General features: G+C 45.2%; 1 protein-coding gene across 4 annotated transcripts in view; it reads left to right on the top strand.

Annotated features, from left to right (window-relative positions):
• Positions 1 to 25,081, top strand: part of SPATA13 (spermatogenesis associated 13) — a 110,220-nt gene that overhangs the window by 17,202 nt on the left and 67,937 nt on the right. Inside the window, exon 1 of one of the 4 annotated variants that reach the window (XM_068266965.1) lies at positions 19,793 to 19,942. The exons of the other annotated variants lie outside the window; for them this stretch is intronic. Within the exon in view, the coding sequence (XP_068123066.1) occupies positions 19,808 to 19,942 (135 nt within the window). The 5' untranslated portion in view covers positions 19,793 to 19,807. Of the gene's footprint in view, positions 1 to 19,792; positions 19,943 to 25,081 lie in introns of those variants that run through there. 4 annotated transcript variants of the gene reach the window in all.

Genomic DNA, 25,081 nt, shown 5'->3' with positions numbered 1-25,081 from the left:
TGAGCAATCTGTTTCCGATCAATTTTTTTTTTTTCATAGAAGTGAATGGAAAATTGATCGGACATGTTGGAAATAATCGATCTGGAACATTGCAATGTGTGCACCAGGCAATAGAATTGTTTGCACAACACTAGTGAAGATATTCCATCAGGTCCTTGTGGACATTCTCATCCATGTTTGTAACATGTCTACAACATGCATTTCAGATTAACCCGCTGCATTATGTTTTATGCCTGGTACACACCATGCAATGTCGAATCAGTCGTGTCTAACAGGTCCGATCAGATTTCTGATTGATTTTCTGGTCACTTCTGTACAAAATCGACCATCAATCTGATGGGAAATTGCATGTTGTGTATTAGCTGCCTCTGTGTAAAAGCTGGGACCGCCTAACGCTTGTTTGCAAACAGGGATTCTTAGCACTGGCTTGTTGCCTATGCATAAAAACGCACGTTACATCACGCTCGCGCTGCTCCTTCATCCCTCTCCCCCCTCAAATCAACAGTACGCGCCATTGGCTACACATCTGATGCGCATCTGTATTGGCCATCCCAGCGACGCTGCCCAAGGGGATCAGGTCCCAATCTCCAGCAGGCAAGTCATAAGGCCCATACACATGTCGGATTTCCGCGAACGACGGGTCGTTTGAACGTCCCGTCGTTCGCCCGCTAAATCGGGCGTGTGTACAGGCTGTCGTTCGCTTGATAAGGGTGAGTTTGAGCGATCCGCCCGGCCTGTACACACGCCCGATTTAGCGGGCGAACGACGGGACGTTCAAACGACCCGTCGTTCGCGGAAATCCGACGTGTGTATGGGCCTATAGGTGTGTATGCACCTTTAGTTATGTTTACTGTAGTAATTACATAAGTCTGACCAACGATTTGTCATTGTGATCCCTTATCTAATCAGTTATACTCTCCTAGGCAAGGGCATTATAAAGTGTTGATCTGGAGCTGAAAGCTCAGGTGTGATCTCTTCACGTGTCTATAGTTTGTATCGTTTCCACATGTGTGCTCCTGTACTGTTGTCACTCCTGGTGCATGGTGGGACAATGGCTGAGAAAAAGTCTACTCAATTTCATCTATAAATAACAGACCAACCCCACACACCTTCCTAAGGCAATCTACAATCGAGGAGGAGGAATCCACCACACGTTTGTATCATAGCCTTAATAAGCCAACCTTTTCAGATTTAAGAAACCCTCTTGTCCCTTATTCAATTCACTTTTTCTAAGTAATTTTTATTTATTTATTTTTTTTACTCAAGAGAAAAATTGTATTGAATCAGTAAACAGACAACCATCTGTTTACTATCACTGCACCACTTGTGAGTGCTGACTAAAGGCCCATACACACATCCGTTTTTTGCGAACAACGGGTCGTTTGAACGAACCGTCTTTTAGTCGTTCGCCTGCTAAATCGGGCGTGTGTACAGACTGTCGTTCGCGTGATAAGAGTGAGTTTGAGCGATCCGCCGGGCGGATCGCTCAAACTCACTCTTATCACGCGAACGACAGTCTGTACACACGCCCAATTTAGCGGGTGAACGACGGGTCGTTCAAACGACCCGTCGTTCGCAAAAAACGGATGTGTGTATGGGCCTTATTTCATTGAGGGTGTGCATAGACATTGACTAGCTGATTGTTATCTATGTGCATTAGTTGTTTTCAGAACATTTTAAAGTTAACCTGAACTGAGAAGGGATATCGGGGCCGCCATATTTGTTTCCTTTTAACCACTTGCCGACCGCGCACTCATACCGCGCGTCGGCAAAGTGGCAGCTGCAGGACCAGCGACGCAGTTCTGCGTCGCCGGCTGCAGGCTAATTAATCAGGAAGCAGCCGCTCGCGCGAGCGGCTGCTTCCTGTCAATTCACGGCGGGGGGCTCCGTGAATAGCCTGCGGGCCGCTGATCGCGGCTCGCAGGCTAAATGTAAACACAAGCGGAAATAATCCGCTTTGTTTACATTCGTACAACGCTGCTAACAGTAGCAGCGTTGTACCAAATCAGCGATCCCCGGCCAATCAGCGGCCGGGGATCGCTGTCACATGACAGGCAGGAGCCTGTTAGAGGCTGCACAGGACAGATGCGTTCCTGTGCAGCCTCAGATCTCCGGGTAAGGGAGGTAGGAGAGGGAGGGGGGGAATTTCGCCACGGAGGGGGGCTTTGAGGTGCGCCCCCCCCCCCCCCCCCCCCGCAACACCCAGGCAGGCAGGAGCGATCAGACCCCCCCAGCACATCATCCCCATAGTGGGGAAAAAAGGCGGGCGATCTGGTCGCTCTGCGTGCACCCTGATCTGTACTGGGGGCTGCACAGCCCACCCAGCACAGATCAGCTAAAACAGCGCTGGTCCTTAAGGGGGGGTAAAGGGTGGGTCCTCAAGTGGGTAAACAATACCTGTTGCTTAACATTTCTGCTGCTCTTTGGCTGCAGTAGTATCTGGATCACACACCTAATACAAGCATGCGGCTAATCCAGTCAGACTTCAGCCTGAAACATCCAACCGGCACGCTTGTTCAGGGGCTATTGCTAAGAATATTAGAGGCAGATGACCAGCAGGATGACCAGGCAACTGGTATTGTTTAAAAGGAGATAAATATGGCAGCCTCCATATCCTTCTCAGTTCAGATGTGCTTTAGGCATAGGCAGTAGCACAGTTAGTACAGCTTTAAAACTCTCAACAGGACAAGGGTTTTTTTTGTTTTGTTTTTATTCTTGAGTATTCCTTTGGCCACGTTGTTAGCAATGCCATTGCTATAATCCTAGATGAAGTTTTACTGTTGAAAGAAGAATGGCTCTGCTATTCTGAATGAGTGACCATCTCTCATCAGTGGGGTATAGTAGGTAGATTAAATGCAAGCAGACGCCTCACAAGTGGCCTCGGTAGTTAAAGGTCACCCAAGGTGACATGTGACATGATGAGATAGACATGTGTATGTACAGTGCCAAGCACACAAATAACTAGGCTGTGTTCCTTTTTTCCTTTCTCTGCCTGTAAGAGTTAAACATCAGTTATGTAAGTGGCAGTTCCTGTCTGGGTCGGGACTGGGTCAGACTCTAGCACAACCCACATGGATAAGGAATTACAGCCATAAAACACTTTCCTGTCAGTAAATGGCTTACGAGAGCAGGAAAGAGATTTAAAGGACACCCGAGGCAAAAATAATCTAATTAAATAAATGATTGTATCCATCTTCCTTCACCTAAAAATGACTTTTTAAGATATTCCACGGTTTATTTTGTTTTAAATCTACTTTTTAAGTTTTAACTGTTTTATTGTTTTTGCTCAATGACACATTCATTGAAGTATGCCAGAGCTAAAATCTATGAACTATTGACCCCTTTTATCTCTTTCCTGCTCTCAGAAGCCATTTTCTGCTAGAAAAGTGTTTTATAGTTGTAATTTCTTATCACTGAGGGTCACACTGTACAGTAGTCACTTCCTTTCTGAGTCAGGACTGAGTCAGCTACTTACATACCTGATATTTAACTCTTTCAGGCAGAGAAAGAAAAAAAAGGAACACAGCCTAGTTATTTGTGTGTTGGCACCGTACATACACATGTTTATCTCATGTCACATGTCACTTCGGGTATCCTTTAAGTTCTGGCATACTGCAATGAAGGTGCCATTGAGCAGAGACAAAAATACATAGAAACTAGATTTAAATATAAAATAAAACAGTGAGCTATCTAAAAAAAATACATTTTTAGGAGGAGGATGGATACAATTGTTTCTCCTCACTTTATTTTCACCTCCAATGTCCTTTAAGGCACTTACACACTTGCAGTAAATCTAGCCCTTAGGGCCTGAGCCCACTAAACGCAGTTGTCCGCTTTTCAGCAGCACACCACTGTCACAGATGCTGAAAAGCTGACAGAAGCAGTCAGACATAACTGCATTAGTGGGCTCAGGCCCTCAGTGGTGGTTGCTTGACTGTTCCTTTGTATCGTTACTGTAAAAGTGGCACTAAATGTTTGCTCTCGGTCTCTTTCTCCTGAAACTTGCCTCCCCTTCTTTTTAATGCGTAAACCTTCCAGTTGTATTTTTGCACTGCCTCCTTCATATAACCTGTTGACCAGCGCTGGTTAATGTGTAACTGTCTGCACTGGGTACACTGCCATGCTTATTCAGTGAGTGCAGAAAACTAAGGTACAAAGTGTAGCAGCCCAAAGCAGTGATCTCACAGGAGTGGAGTGAATGAGCCAGTTAAATAATTCTGTGCGTCGAGAGACTGACAAGTTGTTTGACGGGGACGTGCCAACCCCGCCTATTACTGCAGCCTTAGCGCTGGTTCACACGGGCGTCTGCCCTGCTTTCAGCAGTGTTGCGGTCAGCGTTTTTCTTCCCTATAGGGGGACATTAGCTGCGGCGATTAACCGTCCAGGGTCGCCTTGAACACCAGGGAAAGTCAGAATCCGAACGCCGCGTTTGTGTGAACGCCAGTAAAAGCCTGGTACAAACTCTCTCATTCACTTGAATGAGAACGTTTAACGCCAAGTCCCGGATGCCGGTGGTAAATGCGGGGCAAACGCCCATGTGAACCAGCCCTTAAGGGGTCCCATGCATCACTCAATGTATGGGCAGATCGACCAACAGACAGATCTCTTGCTGATCGAAATCTGATCAGAGAGTGATCTGTTGCCTGCCCATATACCGCAGAAGGAGATGTTTATAAATCTCGCCTGCTTTGCTGTCGCCCCCCAAGCGTCACCTGGCGAGTTTGTGTGAGATCACAGGTGCGCGCCTGGTGCCACTTGGGTGGAGGCGGAGGCCAAGGGCCGCAGGAGGAGGACAGTGGTGGGGCAGCGGTTGGGGAACCATTATGTTTGTTGTCATTGCGATATCGAACCCTGTTACCACAACGCACCCAATCAAGCACTTTCAGCTGAGATCTTTCCAGCATGTCCAATTTCGACTCGAAATTGATTAAATAATCGATTGGGCAGACACGTTGCACTAATTTTCATCCGATTTCATACAGTTTTCGATTGGCATGGATGATCGGGCCGCAAAATCAGTAGATGTATGGGCACCTCTAGACTGGAGTTACAAAGTGGGGCTGATATACTAAGGCATCTCCAATGGGGAGATCAAAAGTGACCCTGCAAACCACAACTGGGTTTTATAGAAATTGTCTATTATACGTTATTACAGTGCTTGCCTGGGTCATATTGGGGCATGATGGAGGTTGCTGAAAGGTCAGGCCTCGTTCACATTATGAAGTCGTTTCACAAATGCGATCAGCATTGCGTTTATGTATTTATTGCACATAAGCCCATCAGAAGACTTTCCTGGAGTCTCATATTCTTATTTTTTATTTAATGGCTAACCTTTCTAAGACTGCATTCTAAACAGCAGCCATGATGGGCACCCTAGTATTAAATCTGCACTGGGGCCCATGACTCTATTTCTTCTCATTTGAAAAAGCCTGAGAAACTAAGGAAATAGTTAGCGGAGTCCTCCACTATGTCAGATTGGTTATCTTGGCAATTTTCCTTTAAAGTGGACCTGAACTCTTGCACAGGACAGAAGGAAAACCTAGAGAAATCCACCCTGTATGTATTTAGAGAGTTTAGCCTAATTCCTCCTCATCTGTGACTAATCACAAGTTGTAATTTCTTCTCTCAACTCAGGAATCTTGGCAGTGCAGCTAATTTGTAAACGCAAGATGTTAACCCTATGTCTGCTTCCATGAAAGCAGGAAGTACACACTGCAGATTTGTTGCAGGATTTGTATCAGCTGTAACAAAAATGCTTTTCTTTAAAGGTTATGCTGTTGCTTATCTTTTAGAGTAGAGAGGAAGTTCTGAGTTCAGGTCCACTTTACACTTGAATCACTGAACTGTTTTCCCTCTTGAAGTTTTCATTTAGCAGTTAATGCACTCAGTGATGCCTTCATACAGAACCGCCCAGCTTACAAGCATTATGGTGTTGGTATCTGGGCAACAAAGAACGCTAATGCAGTCAGCCAATCAGTGCCCAGGTACACTGACTTCCTGCTGAGCCCAGGATGAATAGCTTCCTTTAGCCCACAAAGAAGTGTGTGTGAAACTTGCTGAGATCCTTATCTAATCTCTTGTAATGGGCTTGTTTCTAAACATGATTGTGCAGTCAGACACTGATCTTTAGATTGCTTCCTGTTGGGTCTTTGCTTTATTTATAAACCTTCCTAGATGTCTGTTTTTCCCCAACTTCTTGCTGAGACAGCGCCTGGATATCTTTATAATGAACCTCCTTTAAATGGAGCAGAGTTTAGTAGAGAGCCTAAGCGCTTTGAGTCCTATGGGAGAGAAGCGCTATAGAAATGTTATTGTATTATATTGTATTCTATCAGCATGGTTTGTCAGCATTATATTTAGTTTGCATACAGCTTTGGCACCCTCTAGTGGATTAAACGAGTAGTAAAGCTGTCATTGATCTTTTTACCAATGAGGTACTGTGCACAGTTTGTTTGCTAGAAAATGTGAACTCTCAGTGATGTTGAGGGACTTTTAAACCCCTAAACTTTCCACCCCACACACCCAGCTGTAGTGTTAAGAAAAATAACTTTTATTTGTAGGAGAAATAATGGTCATGGCCGTAGTGGCATTTGCTTTGCAGCACTAGTGTCCCAGGTTCGAAGGTCGGCCATTTCCATGGAGTTTGCATGTTCTGCTCATGCTTATGTGGGCTTCCTCTGCGGACTCCAGTTTGCTCCCAATCATCCCAAAAGATGTAAAATAAGCGGTGTCCACCCCCCCCCCCCCCCCCCCTGGAGTCCTCTGCGGACTCCAGTTTGCTCCCAATCATCCCAAAAGATGTAAAATAAGCGGTGTCCACCCCCCCCCCCCCCCCCCCTGGAGTCCTCTGCGGACTCCAGTTTGCTCCCAATCATCCCAAAAGATGTAAAATAAGCGGTGTCCACCCCCCTGCCCCCCAACCTTTTCAATTTAAATACGTAGCGCATGTATGATGCACATGTTACAGACACATATTATATCCAAGCATCCATCTGCTTGAAGATGGGGAGCAGACCCTCTTCAGCAATAGTGGGTGGGGAGGTTACCAGGGGCGGAGCTTATAGCATCACACCTCCTATTGCCCATGACCCTCCCCCGGGTTAACTCTCCACCCACTTTCTTAACCTAACCATACACTAATCTATTTTCCCGTCAATGTATTTATTTATTTTTTACTGAAAAGAGATTTAAACTATCTGATTGGGGACAGGACGGGCCACAGTTACACTGCATCAAATAGTGCAACGCTGCCTATTGGTTGAGTTTTTAATTGATATCCTGCCGAAATCTGTTGAAAATCGATGTGCAGTGTGTAGTAGGAATGAATTCTATGATCGGATTCCGATTTGGAGAGCGATCAGATGTTAGGCCACCTCGGGTGGCAGTCTATGCGTGTATGGCCAGATTTAGACAAGAGACAAGAAGTACATTTATATCGCGTTTGTCTCCTGGTGGGCTCAAAGTGCCAGAGCTGCAGCCAGTAGGGGTGTGCTCAGTAAGCAGCAGCAGTGCTGGAGAGACTTGCCCAAGGTCTCCTTACTGAATAGGTACTGGCTGAGATTTGAACCCTGGTCTCCTGTGTCAGAGGCAGGGCAGTGCAATATGAACTTGATAGATTTCTGCAACCTGTGTAGTTTATATATTTTTTTCTTCTATTTGCGGTCCTTGAACTTTTATAGAGCTGTATATTTCACTGCGTCATTAAATGTATGTGATTATTGGCGTAGTCTGCAGGAGCAGGCTGTCAGTGTGCTATTTAGGGAACATGTATGGTTTTTCTATACATATTGCTGGAAAGAGGAAGAGAGTAGTCTCCCAATACAGTGTCATTTGCTGACGCCTCTTTCCTTTTTCTAAAGAAAACATGATGTAGGTAATTACCGGTATATCTTCTGAGTATACATTCCACCCATCCTGGAAGAGCGAAGCAAGCCGCAGCCCTAAGGTTATGTCTGATGCGATGATATCACATAGCGCCATCTCACTGGAGAACCCAAACATACCAATTCCATGGAAGCCCCATGCAGGCCTAGATGTGGGCTGTGAGATGCAACTATCCTTTATGCAAGCTTTGATACAAAGAATAAAGTTTGGAATAGAGTTCGCCAAGAGGAAAATGCAATATAAATGTTCTGTCTTGTCTAATTGACATTGGAAGCGACTGTATTTGATTGAGCCAGTAAGCAGCTGCATGCAATTTGCAACGAGACTTCCATCAGCTTGGAAAATTAGCGTCTCGCTGATCTCTATATAGGATTGATATTTTATTTAGTTTCAAAGCCATACTGGCTGTGTTATCTCGTATAAAAGAGTACTGCTTCGGATCTGAGTATGGGAGGACAGCTAGAGCCTTGTACACACATATAGCAACTGTCGGCCTACAGGGACCGGGGCTCTCTATCCCTTGTGCAACTGGTGTAGAGATGTATCAGTTACTATGGCGGGAGGAGGGTTGACACATATGACTGAACTGCTTCTGGCAGACAGGGAGAACAATGTACTGGGGGAATCATTTGGGCAGGGGACCTTTCTCTAAAGATTCGGCATTCTGAAACTTAGAGGTTGTCATAGGGATTCCAATGCACACACAAGATCCTCACCTGAGGCGGTCTTACTCCGGTTGGCTACTCCAGCTACGTCTAATCGTGTGTGTGTGTGTGTGTGTGTGTGTGTGTGTGTGTGTGTGTGTGTGTGTGTGTGTGTGTGTGTCTTTTCTAACAACTAAAGTCTGTACGCATAGTGCATGTACATGGGATTCAATCCCTCAGATAATACTGCAGAGCCCACACTGCACAGACATGTCACTAGCCTACAGGCTATCAATGAGTTCTGTTGCTATGTGGGGGAAGGAGAGCCGACAGAGCAGTGTGGGTGAGACATCACTCAGGCAGGGAAAGTGAGAAGAGCAATGCTCTCTACCAGCCCTCAGCCAAATTGTTTCACCACACATAGGGGGCCTCTGTATGCATGGCTGGTGAGTTGGGCACAGGGCGAGACGAATGATGGCTCTCTGCTGCCACAAAAAACTCCCCAGCAGCGTTAAATACTATTCCTCCTCCGAGTTGCGGCAACCACTGAAGCCACAAATTATCTTTACCCGCCCCACACAGTATTACATTACTGCTATGTGGCACCTGCTTCGATTTGTAACCCTGCTAGATTCTTTCGGGGGGGGGGGGGGGGGGGGGTCAGCAAGGGACACTGTTCACATGCCAGATTCTCTCGGGGGGGGGGGGGGGGGAGGAGAACGCATCAGATGGCACTGTCAGGCATAGGGTCACGAGTATTTACGACCTTGTGATTTAAATGAGGCTTAATTGCCTCAGGTGTGCAGCTGGATCTGAAGGGGTTCGTTACCCATAAGTCCGTCGACCTCCCTCAGCTCCAAACAGCTTGCACGCGTCCTACTGGACTTGTTGCAAGCCTCACCACCGCACATTTCTTCCTTCTGGCTTGGAGGAAGTGCCCATAGTGAGTCTTGCAACGCGTCCAATAGGACACGTGCAAGCTGTGTGGCTGTGTGGAGCGCAGGACTCGTAACTACTTGTGAGCCCATGCCTGGGCACTGTACATACGCTAGGAGCTGGGGGGGTTGGTGGCATCAGAGGCCACTGTTCACAAGGTAGATTATTGACAGAGGCGATTGTTGTTGGTGTTTTTCCTATTGGTATTGTACTTGTCAGCCATTAGGTGAGGTTCAGGCAGAATTAAGTCTTATTCTACATCAAGGCATGCTTGCAGCATTTCACGGGTTACAGTTGCAGTGTGATGTTGTTGTCAGGGTAAGTGTGACAAAGTAACAAGTGGGCAGGAAACAAAACAACTCTAAAAATGAAAGCTTTTAATGATGACTAAGACAAAGTTTCATAATGGAATCTTTGAGAGATCAAATCCTCGTCTTCTGGCAGATTTACAGAGCTGCAGTAATGGGATATATGCTATGATGAAGGGTGGTAGGAGTAGATTTATGTAGGCAGGTACACAAGTAGAACAGTTGCTAGGCAACCAGCACATATCCTTGACTTGTTTGACAACTATTGGTAATAAAAAAACAAAACACTTTAGCTGTCGTTTTCATTGCACCTGTGTGTGTGTGTGTGTGTGTGTGTGTATCTCTGTGTAGAGAAGACATGCATGTGTGCGGGGTGAAGGGGAGGGGCCAACAGGCTGAATGGACAGCCAACAGCGTTGCACTGATGGGAACGGATCCAATGTTAATCTATAGATCCATTCACATCCGTCCGTTCGAACAGATCCGTTCCGCTGAACTAACAGCAAGTTTGCTCCTGCAGCAATTTTACTGGGCCCACTGAGCCAAGCGGAACAGAAATGTAAGCTGTAGAGCTGCATTGGGGGCAATGAGAAAACAGAACGTTGCTTCACACTAAGGTGCAAACTCCACTTTGCTGATGGGAGTCGGGGGGGGGGGGGGGGAAGCGGAACGGGAACAGCAACAGAGTGAAAATTGATCCAGTCGACCAGTGATCAGATCCATTGTCACGGATCCGTTTGCCACTTAATTGCCAGTGTGAACTGTGCCTGAATCTTTGTGGCATAGGGCATTGTGAAGCTAGTTTCTTGAGTAACCTCATCCTCCAGTGTTCAAAAAATGATCACAATTTTTTTTTCTTAAAGTGGACCTGAACTCTTGCACAGGGCAGAAGGAAAACGTAGATAAATGCACCCTGTATGTATTTAGAGAGTTTAGCCTTTCTAATTCCACCTCATCTGTGACTAATCACCAGTGTAATTTGATTTCTCAGCTGTGTCAGCTCAGAAATCTCCTCTGTCACACAGAGCAGCTAATTTGTACACACTGACACACTGCAGTTTTATTGCCATTCAGCTGTATAGAAATGTTTTTTCTTGAAAGAAGAGCTGTAGTGATAGGTATGTGAAGGGTGCCATATTTATTTGCTTTTAAACAATACCAGTTACCTGGCTGTCCTGCTGATCCTCTGCCTCTAATACTTTTAGCCATAGACCCTGAACAAGCATGCAGCAGATCAGGCGTTTCTGACATTATTGTCAGATCTGACAAGATTAGCTGCATGTTTGTTTCTGGTGTGATTCAGACACTACTGCAGCCAAATGGATCAGCAAGGCTGCCAGGAAACTGGTATTGTTTAAAAGAAAATAAATATGGCAGCCTCCACAAACCTCTCACTACGGTTGGTTATTCTGCTGTTGCTTATCTTTAGAGCAGAGAGGAAGTTCTGATTTCAGGTCCACTTTAAAGGGAACCTAAACTGGGAGGGATATGGATGTTTTCTTTTAAACAATACCAGTTGCTTGGCAGTCCTGCTGATCTCTTTGGTTGCAGTAGTGGCTGAATCACACACCTGAAACAAGCATGCAGCTAATTAAGGGCTCGTTTCCACTATCGCAAATCTGCATGCGTCCAACGCATGCAGATTCGCACATGTAATGCAAGTGGATGGGCCTGTTTCCACTGTAGCGTTGTTGAGGTGCGTTTTTTTCAGCGGTAAAAAAACGCACAAAAGAGCTAACGAATTCGCCTGCGAGTGGAATGCATGCGAATCGCCGCTAATGTATTTAATAGTAAAAACGCATGCGTTTGTTACATGCGTTTTTACCCGCGATTTCGCGTGCGATTTCGCACCTTTTTCTATTTTATTTTGCCCTGGCAGTGTCATGGTTAATTTCGCACGCGAAATCGCGGGTAAAAACGCATGCGGAAACGCATCCGCATGCGTTTTTACAAGCGTCGGAATGCCGGCGAAATCGCGTCGCAACAGTGGAAACAAGCCCTAAGTCTGCTTCAGTCAGAGCACCTGATCTGCATGCTTGTTCAGGGGCTGTGGCTAAAAGTATTAGAGACACAGGATCAGCAGGAGAGTCCGGCAACTGGTATTATTTTAAAAATAAAAATCCATATTCTTCTCAGTTTAGGTTCCCTTTAAACATTCCGTTTTAAAATGTGCCTTTATTTCCACAGCGTTTTTCAGTGGGATTTGTTGTTTCGATCCTGATAGCATGCGAATTGAAAAACGCAAGGGCAGTGCAGTAATAAAGCTAATCGCATATGATAATTCATATTCATGCGATTGCGCGGTGATTCGCAGTCACATGGTATGCTGCATTTTTCCTTTCAATTCCCGCTGCCCAAATGAAATCGTAAATAGCAATTGCCAAAAAATCGCATTTTCACTCAAAATGATCTTCAAGTGAACCCAAGGTAAGAGTCATATGGGGGCTGCCATATCTATTTCCTTTTAAACAATTCCAGTTGCCTGGCAGCCCTGCTGATCTATTTAGCTGCAGCAGTTTCTGAATCACACCAGAAACAAGCATGCAGCTAATCTTGTCAGATCTGACAATAATGTCAAACGCCTGATCTGCTGCATGCTTGTTCAGGGCCTGTGGCTGACTGTATCAGCCTCCATATCGCACTCACCCCGGGTTCACTTTCAGACCACAGATTTCTAGCATCTGTACATAGTTTTAAGTCAGATCGATAAACTGGTAAATGAGGGTGATGCTCCATCCTCACCTGCAGGGAGCGGCTCAGCTGTGCCCTGCAGTCATCGCTGCTCTGCCTTCCATGGCATTAGTCCGCATCATTGGGCTGTAGCCTAGTGACATGTCTACACACCATACAGGCCTTGAACTGTCACCTTATGGATCACGTCCTTATCCTTATGGGCAACAGTCATGGATTCATGTGTACGTACCTTAAAGCAGAGGTCCCCAACCTGGGGGCCGCGGCCCCCTGGGGGTCCGTTGGCAGATTTCTGGGGGGCCGCGGCGGATCTGGCCTTTCTCCCTCTCCCCCCAGCGGCCGCCGTTCCTGATACCTTATGAGCGGCGGCCGCTTTCTTCCTTATATTCCCCATGGCCCCTCTCGCATCTCGTATTACAGCAGCGCTTGCTGTGCGACTGCTGGAAGGAGGCGGGGCAGCGTTCCCATGGTAACGGCGATCGCCGCTACAGGAAGCCGCTGCCCTATTTCCTACCCTTCCTACAGCAGCCGCGCGGGAAGTGCTGCTGTAATACGAGGTGCTGCAAGAGGAGAGGAGCTATGGGGAACATAAGGAAGCGACTGCCCGCTCGTAAGGTAACAGGAGCGGCGGCCGCGCGGGGGGAAGAGAGGAGAGGCTACACTGGGCTAACTGTACTGGCGACACTGGGGCAGCGATACTGAGCTAACTATGCTTGCTATTCTGGGCTAACTATACTTGCTATTCTGGGCTAACTATACTTGCTATTCTGGGCTAACTATACTTGCTATTCTGGGCTAACTATACTTGCTATTCTGGGCTAACTATACTTGCTATTCTGGGCTAACTATACCTGCTATACTGGGCTAACTATACCTGCTATACTGGGCTAACTATACCTGCTATACTGGGCTAACTATACTTGCTATTCTGGGCTAACTATACTTGCTATACTGGGCTAACTATACTTGCTATTCTGGGCTAACTATACCTGCTATACTGGGCTAACTATACCTGCTATACTGGGCTAACTATACCTGCTATACTGGGCTAACTATACCTGCTATACTGGGCTAACTATACCTGCTATACTGGGCTAACTATACCTGCTATACTGGGCTAACTATACCTGCTATACTGGGCTAACTATACCTGCTATACTGGGCTAACTATACCTGCTATACTGGGCTAACTATACCTGCTATACTGGGCTAACTATACTTGCTATTCTGGGCTAACTATACCTGCTATACTGGGCTAACTATACTTGCTATTCTGGGCTAACTATACTTGCTATTCTGGGCTAACTATACTTGCTATTCTGGGCTAACTATACTTGCTATTCTGGGCTAACTATACCTGCTATACTGGGCTAACTATACCTGCTATACTGGGCTAACTATACTTGCTATTCTGGGCTAACTATACCTGCTATACTGGGCTAACTATACCTGCTATACTGGGCTAACTATACTTGCTATTCTGGGCTAACTATACCTGCTATACTGGGCTAACTATACCTGCTATTCTGGGCTAACTATACCTGCTATACTGGGCTAACTATACCTGCTATACTGGGCTAACTATACCTGCTATACTGGGCTAACTATACCTGCTATACTGGGCTAACTATACCTGCTATACTGGGCTAACTATACCTGCTATACTGGGCTAACTATACCTGCTATACTGGGCTAACTATACCTGCTATACTGGGCTAACTATACTTGCTATTCTGGGCTAACTATACCTGCTATACTGGGCTAACTATACTTGCTATTCTGGGCTAACTATACTTGCTATTCTGGGCTAACTATACTTGCTATTCTGGGCTAACTATACTTGCTATTCTGGGCTAACTATACTTGCTATTCTGGGCTAACTATACCTGCTATACTGGGCTAACTATACCTGCTATACTGGGCTAACTATACTTGCTATTCTGGGCTAACTATACTTGCTATACTGGGCTAACTATACCTGCTATACTGGGCTAACTATACCTGCTATTCTGGGCTAACTATACCTGCTATACTGGGCTAACTATACCTGCTATACTGGGCTAACTATACCTGCTATACTGGGCTAACTATACCTGCTATACTGGGCTAACTATACCTGCTATACTGGGCTAACTATACCTGCTATACTGGGCTAACTATACCTGCTATACTGGGCTAACTATACCTGCTATACTGGGCTAACTATACCTGCTATACTGGGCTAACTATACTTGCTATTCTGGGCTAACTATACCTGCTATACTGGGCTAACTATACTTGCTATTCTGGGCTAACTATACTTGCTATTCTGGGCTAACTATACCTGCTATACTGGGCTAACTATACCTGCTATACTGGGCTAACTATACTTGCTATTCTGGGCTAACTATACTTGCTATACTGGGCTAACTATACTTGCTATACTGGGCTAACTATACCTGCTATACTGGGCTAACTATACTTGCTATTCTGGGCTAACTATACTTGCTATACTGGGCTAACTATACCTGCTATACTGGGCTAACTATACCTGCTATACTGGGCTAACTATACCTGCTATTCTGGGCTAACTATACTTGCTATACTGGGCTAACTATACTTGCTATTCTGGGCTAACTATACTTGCTATACTGGGCTAACTATACCTGCTATACTGGGCTAACTATACCTGCTATACTGGGCTAACTATACTTGCTATTCTGGGCTAACTATACTTGCTATACTGGGCTAACTATACCTGCTATACTGGGCTAACTATACCTGCTATACTGGGCTAACTATACTTGCTATTCTGGGCTAACTATACTTGCTATACTGGGCTAACTATACCTGCTATACTGGGCTAACTATACCTGCTATTCTGGGCTAACTATACCTGCTATACTGGGCTAACTATACCTGCTATACTGGGCTAACTATACCTGCTATACTGGGCTAACTATACCTGCTATACTGGGCTAACTATACCTGCTATACTGGGCTAACTATACCTGCTATACTGGGCTAACTATACCTGCTATACTGGGCTAACTATACCTGCTATACTGGGCTAACTATACTTGCTATTCTGGGCTAACTATACTTGCTATACTGGGCTAACTATACTTGCTATTCTGGGCTAACTATACTTGCTATACTGGGCTAACTACTGGCTATACTGGGGTAACTACTGGCTATACTGGGCTAACTATACTTGCTATACTGGGCTAACTGTACTTGCTATAGTGTGGTAACTGTACTTGCTATACTGGGGTAGCTATACGTGCTATACTAGGCTAACTGTACTTGCTATACTGGGGTAACTACTGGCTATACTGGGGTAGCTATACTTGCTATACTAGGCTAACTGTACTTGCTATACTGGGGTAACTACTGGCTATACTGGGGTAACTACTGGCTATACTGGGGTAACTGTACTTGCTATACTAGGCTAACTGTACTTGGTTTAGTGTGGTAACTGTACTTGCTATACTGGGATAACTGTACTTGCTATACTAGGCTAACTGTACGTGCTATACTAGGCTAACTGTACTTGCTATACTGTGGTAACTGTACTTGCTATACTGGGGTAACTATACTGGCTATACCGTGGTAACTGTACTTGCTATACTGGGGTAACTGTACTTGCTATACTGTGGTAACTGGACTTGCTATACTGTGGAAACTGTACTTGCTATACTGTAGAATCTGGGAAAAAAGGGGGGGGGCTGCTGCCGCCGACACTAGCCACGCCCACTCAACCCCCCCCCCCCCCCCCCCCACAGGGGGGCCCCGGGGAAAATTTTGGTCGGGATAGTGGGCCCCGGGCTCAAAAAGGTTGGGGACCCCTGCCTTAAAGGACAACTGTAGTTAGGGGTATATGGAGGCTGCCATATTTATTTTTTTAAGCAATACCAGTTCCCTTGCAGTCCTGCTGATCTACAGTGGGTTGCATAAGTATTCGGCCCCCTTGAAGTTTTCCACATTTTGTCACATTACTGCCACAAACATGAATCAATTTTATTGGAATTCCACATGAAAAACCAACACAAAGTAGTGTACACATGAGAAGTGGAACGAAAATCATACATGATTCCAAACATTTTTTACAAATAAATAACTGCAAAGTGGTGTGTGCATAATTATTCGTCCCCCTTTGATCTGAATGCAGTCAGTTGCCTATAGACATTGCCTGATGAGTGCTAATGACTAAATAGAGTGCACCTGTGTGTAATCTAATGTCAGTACAAATACAGCTGCTCTGTGAGGGCCTCAGAGGTTGTCTAAGAGAATATTGGTAGCAACAACACCGTGAAGTCCAAAGAACACACAAGATCAAGTTATTAAAAGGTATCAAACTCACAAGCGTAAGCGATCATAAGGCATGTAAACACATAAGTGGATGCAGTCCCGGGTAGCCGCTCACTTACACGCTGCCTCAGACTCTCACGTCCTGGACTTCCTGATACTCCCGATCATGTGACGTAGCTCCGCCCTATGCATTTCATCATGAAAATGACTCCTCAGGGGCTCACATGCCTTATGATCTATTACGCTTGTGAGTTTGATACCTTTTAATCTTTACTGTATTAAATGATTTTACACTATATAGCGCTCTCTTGAGTTTTAGAATCTGATCGTGTTGAACTGAATTGATCCCTATCCCCTGACTACGCTATACATCCATACCTCCGGATTTGTTGGAGGCTGATTGGGTGAGTGCGGGCACATAGGGGGGAGTGTGTCCCTGCACAAGGTGGTTTGTTCACTCTGGATTGGCAACGCTTGTGTTTACTGGATTACGCTATGTGCTTTTTTATCCCCTTCTTTTAACATGTCGGCTGATCATTGAGGAAACCTATTGAAATCCTGGGACATTCAGCTTGACGCTTGCCAAGCCGCTGGATGGTGACTGTTTTCAATTCCCTCTCCTGACTTAAAGAGGAACTCCAGTGAAAATAATGTAATAAAAAAATTCTTCATTTTAACAATAATTATGTATAAATGATTTAGTCAGTGTTTGCTCATTGTAAAATCTTTCCTCTCCCAGAGTAACATTCTGACATGTATTACATGGTGACATTGTTACTGTGGGCAGGTTATGTAGCTGTTCTGGCTGTACAGACAGCTGTAAGCAGCAATTTCCTGTCTGTGAACATTGTTACATTGTGGCAGTTTGCCCAGAGTACCGCGGTATTCAGAGCTTCTTGTGGGAGGGGTTTCAGCACAAAATCAGTCATACAGCGCCCCCTGATGGTCTGTTTGTGAAATGCAATAGATTTGTCATGTAAAAGGAGGTATCAGCTACTGATTGGGATAAAGTTAAATTCTTGGTCGGAGTTTCTCTTTAAGCCATTGAGCGCTGCTAATTATCTAAAGTGACATTTGACGACAATATACAGCATTATTTATTTAGAGCGCTCCATGTAATTTTGTGTTTCCATTAGCGCAGCTTTCCTTGTTATTTACAATATAGACAACATTTGCACTGAGTAAAGCTGTTCTTAGTAAAAGAAGTTTCACATGTTGTAAAATGTGACCTGATTCACAGAAGGGCTTCCTCGCTGTAATTCTCTCTGATTGTAAAGCAGTGACGGTTTATTCCTGTATGTAGTTCCTGTTTCGTTTCTCCAGTATAGAGCATTTGGACATCATCTAAGCTGCAGCCAATATGGACTTTAATGTAGCACCCACCTCTGTAATACCATCGACCACCAGAAGGAGGGCCCTTCTCCACTAAATGTGCTTCAATACAATTTTCGGATTACACGCAATTTGCAGATCGCAAGCTACTACTGGTGGCCGAATCATACTGTTTTTACAGTAATTTGGGCTCCGTCTTTTGACGGCGCCTAAATTACTGTCTTGAGTGCCACTATAGCCATAATTCATATCACGGCCTATAGCGGTGCCTGGTGCGCCCAAATTTCCCTGCGCTGTTTCGGACAGGTGAGCTTGCATCATGGGCCTGAGGGGGGTTTGGAGGGGGACACACATTATATGGGGGCGGTGGCGCTAGGTCAATTTCCAATAGATTTCAAGTTGAAATCTGTCTGCCGTGTGTGAGCAATCAAGAGATGCCTCTGTGATCAGATTTGATCAGAGAGGGATCTGTCTGATGGTCCATCTGGTGCCAAATTGTATCTATGGCCACCCTTTGTGCCTGGCACACACCATGCAATTTCCCATCAGATAATTTCCAACAGATCCAATCGTATTTTTGATCCTTTTTCTGATCATTTCTATGTAAATCGATCAGAAAAACGATCGGATCTGTCGGAAGTTATCTATTCGACCCGTCTGATGGGAAATTTCATGGTGTGTACTAGGCTTTTTGCTGGGAATACACGGCTCGATTTTGAGCCATTAAGATGACTCGATAGATAATTTCCGACATGTCCGATCTCCTGTTTGATCGTTTCGCCCCTCGATTCCGGATTGAAGTGAATGGAAAAAGATAAGAAAAATTAGTGGAAGATAAGAGAATTGACTGCGGAATAGAGCAGTGAAACGATTGAGCGGGAGAATCGAGCGGCAAAATCGAGCCATGTATGCCCCATTCACATCTAAAATCGCAAAATGCTAGCGATTACCGCTAGAGTTTTGCGAGAGTGATTTTTGCGCGATTAACGTGGAAAAATCACTAGACAAAGTAGCGGACTGGGAGCGATTGCGATTAGCTGTTCTATACATTCTAATCGCGCTCGCTCTAGAAACGCTGCAGGTAACACGTTTGCGATTATCGCTAATCGCCAAACTCCTGCGATCGGGGCAGTGAGAACACTGCCATCGAGTATAATCGGACTAGCAGTTTACGATTAGTGGGAGTCGCGCGATTCCCGCTTAGATGTGAATGGGGCCTTACAATTCCAACTGGCAGATGTGCAGCTGCTTAACTACCTGTGTGAATTATACCTGAGGTAAATATTTACTGCTAGAGCTCTATCTGTTCTTCTATGTGCTGGTAAAATAAACAGAGCTCCAACCTAGCTGGTGCCTCACAGCAAAACCAAGCTCCTGATTCTTGCTTTAAGTTTTGAATTCTTTGAGAAGTGATGTGAGTGGTGGTGATTTTCCATCCTCTGGTATTCTGTATGTCGGTTTAGTTCCACATACATTTATGTAAAGCAGTTCCAGTCTTGCACGGACCTTCCCTTTGCCGTCTAGAGATTGGCTAGGTCCCTGTGATGTAAAGGTTTCACTTACACTTCTCTCTGAGCTGCTAGCAAAGGAAGGAAGTCTTGCTGCATCTCAAAGACCAATTGCATAACTAGAGCTGAGACTTCACTTGACACATCTGCCCGTTGGGCGGATGCTGTGTGACTTTATTCGCATCCAAGTTGCTTCCACACAACAGCTGCGTGCATGCGTGTGCTCTGGGCAACGCCGCCAACCGTGCTTGTAGGTGGGCTGGAGGACCACCTGCTGGACCCTTCTGTTGCCTGGGTGATGACGAGCAAACCTCAGCCACCTGGGAAAAGAGTATGCCCCAACTATTTGGTGAGTCCATACTAAAAATGAAAGGAAAGTTTATTATACTGTAGAGCTGCATGATAAATGCAGCGAACATGTTGAGTTTGCTTTGAGCTTTGTGACGATTGGGCTATTCCTAAACTTGCAGAGTTTAACGGTTGTAGGCAGATTGCAGGTATTTCTCAGCATGCTGGTAAATCTTTATGCTACCAGGTGCCAAACACACTTCTATGTGGCCTTTGGCTGAGCACACTAGGCTACAGGCTATCGGCAGAGCACAGGGGTGGAGACTGGCCCATAGCAATGTAAGTGACCCCATGGGATTGTGTTAGCCATGGGGACCTACATCTTTTTACATCACCTGAAGTCTGTTTGGGCTGCTACTTTTCCTTGTAGGGAAGCTGCTTAGAAAAGGTCTTCTTGATCTACATCTCTGACCTGGTCAGTAGATACACACCTGGCCACCCACTCCGCTCCTCCAACTACCTTCTCTTAAAGCAGTAGGATTAGACTATGCCAGGAAAAAAAACACATATAGGTTGATAAATACTTGATCTACTTACATAACACATGTATTGTACTGTCCATGTTTTGATTTTAGTGAATGTTATATAGTAAATGAAGAGAATTCTGTTCCTGGTGGGAGTCTTTTGCCCACAGTTTAGGCTAAATCCTGATGTAATTTCTGCCCTTTACTTTGTTTCGTGTTTTTTTTCTCCTCCAATCGCTGAGTCACCTCAGCCTTCCTTGTAAACACAAGGGAGCAGAGGATCATATTTCAGATAAGCAGCTAGGCAGGGAAATAAATGGAAAAGGAGGAATATATTATAGATAAAGACCACCCAGCATGCAACTGTTTGGCACTGACTATTAAAGGGCCAGTGCTCCTAACTCCAAATCATAACAGCAGAAAAAGTTTTGAATGCAGGATTAGCATCTTTATCACTTAATACACTCAGACCAGTTGCTGTTGAAATTTGATTTTTATGGTGACAAACCCGCTTTAAAGAGACACTGAAGTCTCGCAAAAACCATCTTTTTATTTAAAAAATGTGTTTAACATGATTGTCCTAACTAAACCGCCGCATCCCCGCGGCTGTAATTAGAAGAAGATAAAGCAGGCACTCCATCCAATTCTGGGTGCTTGATGTAGTGACCAGGCAGTGTCACTGGGATTCATAGCCTAGCAGGATACATCAGCCCACCAGTCTCTGTTCAAAATGCAACGCACATTTTATTGTGCACTATTCCACATGGTCAAACCTTTTGACCATGTGGAATAGTGCACAATAAAATGTGCGTTGCATTTTGAACAGAGACTGGTGTGCTGATGTATCCTGCTAGGCTATGAATCCCCGCGGCTGTAATCTATCTAAATCCCCCCCCCCCCCCCCCTCCTAACTCCCCCCTCCCTCTTCCCTGCAAGATCCACGACTTTCTTGGTTGTGGATTTTGCTGCCCTGTGTGCTTCTGTGTGAGGCAGAGCTCTGCCTCTACACGCATCTGTCAGCGCGTATCTCCGCCTCTCCCCCGCCCCTCTCAGTGAAGGAAGACTGAGAGGCGCGGGGGAGAGGCGGCGATCCGGGCTGATAGACGCGTGGAGAGGCAGAGCTGCAGCTGAAAGCTCTGCCTCACACGGAATCGCTTCCCGGATTTCCCCCCAGGGTGTTAGGGGGGGATTTATGTAGATTACAGTGGCGGGGATGCGGCAGTTTAGTTAGGACAATCATGTTAAACACATTTTTAAAATAAAAAGATTGTTTTAACCACCCCACATGCTCGCATTCCCACGAGCTACTATGTATCTGATTTCACTAGAAATTCCATGCTGTGGAACTCTCTCTCACTGCCTATCAGGCTTGCCCCCTCCTTCAGCACGTTCAAACAAGCCCTCAAAACTCACCTTTTCAAGAAGGACTACCACAACTCTCCGATCCCCTAACTTTCTAAGGAGAACCTCTTGATGCAGCCCCCCTCCTATCGTGTCACCACCCCCTCCCTTTAAATTGTACGCCTTAGGCCTTACCTCCTTTTTTTTGTATCCTACTTGATCATCCATTCTGCTCAAAGAAAAACGTGAACTTGAATTACTGGGACTACTACTCCAGTGCAGGATCTGGCATTGTGTATCTTGCTGTTAAAGGGGGCAAGAGAAAGATCCAGAGGAGGCATGAAGAGGCAAAGGAGGCACAGGAAGAGACCGGGGGACAGAGGGGAACAAACAGGCACAGAGGGGGAACAAAGCTTGATTTGAAGGAAATCGTGGATCGAATCGAAATAGCAATTTTGGACAGAAATCGCTCAATTCAATGTTTTCCTAAAATCGTTCAGGCCTACTGTTTATCACCTATATTGTGTTGTCTGTCACCCCTACTATCATTGTCTATAACCGTATTTACTGTCTAGCGCTGCATTATATGTTGGCGCTATATAAATCCAATTAGTAACAATAAAAATATGTCATAACCTCTCACTTGCGTGGCTCACAAACTTTGTGTTAGAGTGCTATTCCTAGGTAAACAGCCTGTTTAGGAAACCTGGTTAGACTTGCTTGCTCCTACTTTGTAGTTGTTGCAGAACTTTTATGTACTTTGTCACCCTAGATTTGAGGGGACTGGTGTATGTGTTACATGCTGAGTTATGTACCACCTGGGACTTAAAGTAGGATTTTCAGCCACAAAATCAAATTCCATTTACCTACTACTGTTTATTATATATTCTACATGCAGTCTGCATTGCAATCATTACAATATAATCATAAATGTTTCTGGTTCTGGTACATTGCTGAGGAGAAGGAAGCTTGTTATTTCCTCTACCACATTCCTGCTCCTCACTGATTGGCTGAGGGCAGTTCAGTGTGACAGGATGAGGCTGCAAAAGGAAATACACCTTACCCTTCTGCAGAAGCTGCTGAAATGCATTCTATGTTGTGCTCACATGTGTCTACAAAGCAAGCCAGAGATGACAGTGCAGTTTCTAGGAGGAAAAAAAAAATTTAAAAAAATTAAGGGATATGGATGATCAATGGTATGCAAATACTTCAGCGTTTATGCAAATGTATGTACATTTTCATGCAGATATATGCAGCTAGAAAATGGACTAAACTATTTAAACCTAGATGGGACTTGATTTGTCCATTTTCAAACTGCATATATTTGCATAAAATTTTGCATACATTTGCATAAACTTGAAAAAAACTTTCATCTTATTGATCATCCCTAGTAAGGGTGGAAATGACATCAGGATTGACTTTAATCAGAGGCAGGAAAGATGGAAAAAACCTGGAACAGGCTTATTTAGTATATACTATTCACTGAAATCAAAAAGTGGACAGTACAATATGTCTGTTATTTAAAGAGACACTTAAGCCAGAAAAAAAAAAGTTTTACTCACCTGGGGCATCTACCAGCCCCCTGCAGCCATCCTGTGCCCTCGCAGCCACTCACTAATCCTCTGGTCCCCCGCTGCCAGCTAGTTTCGTTTATGCCGACAGGCCCGTCAGGACTGGCCACGCGTAGCGTTTTCCATATTCCTGACTGTAATTTGCACTATTGCAGGCCGCAATGCGTACAAAAATACGCGTTGCCGCATTACGCACGCATAGATATGCGGCAACGCGTATTTTTGTACGCGTTGCGGCCCGCAATAGCGCTAATTACAGTTGGGAATGCGGAAAAAGCTACGCATGGCCAGTCCTGACGGGCCTGTCGGCAAAAACGAGACTAGCTGGCAGCGTGGGACCAGAGGATTAGTGAGTGACTGCGAGGGCACAGGACTGCTGCAGGGGGCTGGTAGAAGCCCCAGGTGAGTAAAACTTTTTTTTTTTATCTGGCTTAAAGGGACACTTAAGTCAAGCAAAGAAAATGAGTTTTACTCACCTAGGGCTTCCAATAGCCCCCTGCAGCTGTCCGGTGCCCTCGCCGGCTCCCTCCGATCCACCTGGCTCCGCCGGCGGCTACTTCAGCCGACAGGCTGGGAACGCGAGTGATTCTTTGCGTTCCCAGACACATTAGCACCCTCTATGCTGCTATATGGTATATGATATATGCTATAGCAGCATAGAGGGCACTATTGTGGCCGGGAACGCGAAGAATCACTCGCGTCCCCAGCCTGTCAGCTCCTGTCACCAAAACAGGAAGTGGCTGCGGCAGGGCCAGGAGGATCGGAGGGAGACGGCGAGGGCACCGGACAGCTGCAGGGGGCTATTGGAAGCCCCAGGTGAGTAAAACTCATTTTTTTTGTTTGACTTAAGTGTCCCTTTTAAGGTTCACTTTAAGTAGAACAAGTAGTTATCTACTTAAATCTGTGGTTTTTTTTTTTTTTTTTTCCCTGGGATATGATGGCTTTCCCTGCTGCTTTTAAACACAACTAAAGGAGACGGCGCGACTAGTGCTGAACTCAATAGTGTTGGCCCTGCTGAGTGCACCTCTTATCATTCTGACCCCACCTTGTACATCTGGCTGAAGCAAGTCACTGATACATGGCTTGATTCATGTGAGTTATTTCTTTCTTACTATGCATGTGGTGGGTCACCTGAGTTGGCTTACCACATTGGTTTGTGAATATAGCCAGTATATAAATGGCACCAATAACAAGGAAAGAATAGAGTGACTCTTATGCTGGGAATACACGGTTCGTTTTTGCCTTCGTTTAAACCTTCGTTTCGATTGTGCCTTTTGTCCTTTTCGATCCCGAAATAATCGATCATACGGTTAATATCACCACCCACGGTTTCGGTTTTTTTTCGATTCTGATGGTTTCGTTTTTCCAATGATCGAAGGCTGCAAAGAAACGAAACGAAAATCCCTTTTTACAGGGACGGACTAGCATAAACGAATATATAATCGAATCGATCTGAACAGCCATCAAGCCTACCAATGGCTCGATTAGATGGATAAAGAGAGATAATATCAAACATGTTCGATCACTAGTCGTTCGTTTTTGGGGTCTATTAATCGAAACTATAATGAGATTATGACTATTTTCACATACGTTTTCAACACTCGATTCGTTTACCGAACGAATCGAAGGCTAAAACGAAGGCAAAAACGCAACGTGTATTCCCAGCATTAGACCATAGGACTCCAGAGATCCGGCACTAGTAAGACAGGATGACCTCTACTAAGGTTACATAATGGAGGTTTTGCCCTTCAGAAAACGGTCACA

Source organism: Hyperolius riggenbachi, chromosome 2, assembly GCF_040937935.1.
Source record: "Hyperolius riggenbachi isolate aHypRig1 chromosome 2, aHypRig1.pri, whole genome shotgun sequence".
NCBI lineage: Eukaryota > Metazoa > Chordata > Amphibia > Anura > Hyperoliidae > Hyperolius > Hyperolius riggenbachi.
The sequence above is the reverse complement of the archived record's forward strand: the minus strand, read 5'-3'. Positions and strand labels throughout refer to the sequence as shown.